General features: G+C 62.5%; 1 protein-coding gene across 4 annotated transcripts in view; it reads right to left on the bottom strand.

Annotated features, from left to right (window-relative positions):
* The window catches only part of NFKB2 (nuclear factor kappa B subunit 2), a 6346-nt gene extending 6082 nt beyond the window's left edge, over positions 1–264 (bottom strand). For 3 of the 4 annotated variants that reach the window (XM_031554422.1, XM_031554424.1, XM_031554425.1), the window contains exon 1: positions 87–263. In XM_031554422.1, the coding sequence (XP_031410282.1) occupies positions 87–131 (45 nt within the window). In that variant the 5' untranslated portion in view covers positions 132–263. Of the gene's footprint in view, positions 1–86 lie in introns of all 4 variants that reach the window. The other variant, XM_031554423.1, reaches the window with a different exon arrangement.
* Positions 265–1940: the final 1676 nt, after the last annotated feature.

Genomic DNA, 1940 nt, shown 5'->3' with positions numbered 1-1940 from the left:
GCCGCGGGCAGCGTATGCCGCCTGCGTTCCCGTCCCTCCTTCACACTCTCCCAGCGCCCACCCCGGCGCCCGCACCCCTGGCTTACCGTGCCGGAGGCGGCCGGCCGCAGCAGCCCGTCCAGCCCCAGCATCGCCGCGTCAGGGTTTGCCGCAGGGAATCGCCGCGGAGCTCGGGTAGAGGGCAGGGTCAGGGCAGCGCGGGGTGAGCTCGCTTCCTCCACATCCCTTCTCCTCGCTGAGCAAGGAAGGAAAAAATATATCTGAGTCCGCCGTGCCCTCATACCATGATTTTCTGAATCAGTGGCCGCTGCAGGTCCCGCTTGGGGGATTTTGGGTGTGTGGGAGACGGGGGAAGGAAGGGGATTGTTCAACTCGTGCGTGACTCATGTTCTTCGGAAGTTGAAAAGCGCTTCTTCCAGGAGATTCTCCGGCTCTTCGGGCCTCTAGGGGCTGCCCTGTGCCCCTGCCCACAGGTGCAGCCGAAGCAATGTCTGAGCCCAGGTGTGGGGCTGGGGAACCTTCCTCGGGCTGTTCTCAGAGCCCAAGAGCACAGCACGTTCTTGGCCCTGCACTGGTGGGGAGCACTGCACCTGCTTGGGATCTGGCCCCTGCACTCAGCCCCCAGAGCTGTTGGCATGGATGTCATAGAGATAAAGGAGGGGAAGAATATCCCTCCACCACAGAATAGCGGGACAGCCCCTCACTCTGCCCAATGAGCCTTTGGGAAGGGCCCACTGTGTCCTTCACAAGCAGCAGCTCCCCCTTCTCTATCCCTTCCTGAGGGGCTTTCACAGCTTGCTCAGCACTGCCCTTGTTGCAGCTCATAGCATAACAAGGGCACATCACAGGGCATCACCAGCCCTCTGGCCAGCCCACACCTTGCTCCAGAGGTTTCCCTTCCCTGTGTCCATGTACCAGGGGAAGCTGCAACACCTGTCTTCTAAGCAGGGCCAGGGACAGCTTTGTTTCCTTGTTCCTGGAAGCCACACAGCTCAGCCCCGCTCTCAGGCCAGGGGCTATCTTCCACACCAAGCAGCAGCCCTGCACCAGCAGGGAGGCCCCATTCTCCCCCTGCATGGCTCCAGGGGAGCCCAATTCCCTCCTGCCCTGTATCTTCAGGCCTTCTCACAGCTCAGGTGCCAGGGCCTGCCGATGCCTAGTGCAGCCATGCTCTCGTGCCCACAGCCTCCTGAATGTGACCCAGCAATGCAGGTGCTGTTCTCTTCCCTCCTGTGACAGCTGCTGAGCTGGTTCCCTGCAGTCAGGAGAACAGCTCCATGTCCATCGGTCTGTCTGCCAACAGGGATGTGCAGCAGCCCCAGGAAGGTGCTCCAGGAGCACAGGATGCAGCAGGAGTGCTCTGACCCGCACTGGCATACAGGCACCATGCTGCAGCCCCCCCTCCCCAGGCTGCTCCTCTGCCATTTTTCTCCCCAGGACCCTGCCAAAGCTGTGAATCACAGCCCTAAATTCCCAACCTCGTGCTTTCTGTACAACTCCAGGCTCTGTTCTGTCACGGCTATGGGCATCTATGGCCACCGGACGACTCCCAGCCCACTGCCCACCTCTAGCACGGATCCACTGAGGGCAGTCCTCCCATCACAGCTGACTTCGTTTGGGCACACCCCAGCCACGCACCGATCAACTACGTCTCTCCCGTTGCCGTGTGCCCGCACAGCCCCCAGAAACCCCTCTCGGCCCCGTCTCCATCCCGGTCCCCGCATCACCCACAGCACCACTACAGCATCGACCTTAGGGGCAGCTTTCGGGCAGCCCTGCAGGGCCCTTCCCCGCGCAGCTGCACCCACCGAGCTCAACAAGGAAACACACGACCTTCCCCCTGGCAGGGTCGACCGCAGGGACGGATGCCAGCTCCGAACCCCCCGCCGCTCCACGCAGTACGGCACGGTACGGGAGCAGCGGAGCCCTGCGGGAACCGG

This window comes from Meleagris gallopavo, chromosome 8 (assembly GCF_000146605.3).
Source record: "Meleagris gallopavo isolate NT-WF06-2002-E0010 breed Aviagen turkey brand Nicholas breeding stock chromosome 8, Turkey_5.1, whole genome shotgun sequence".
Classification (NCBI taxonomy): Eukaryota; Metazoa; Chordata; class Aves; order Galliformes; family Phasianidae; genus Meleagris; species Meleagris gallopavo.
This window is presented reverse-complemented; position numbering and strand designations above follow the sequence as displayed.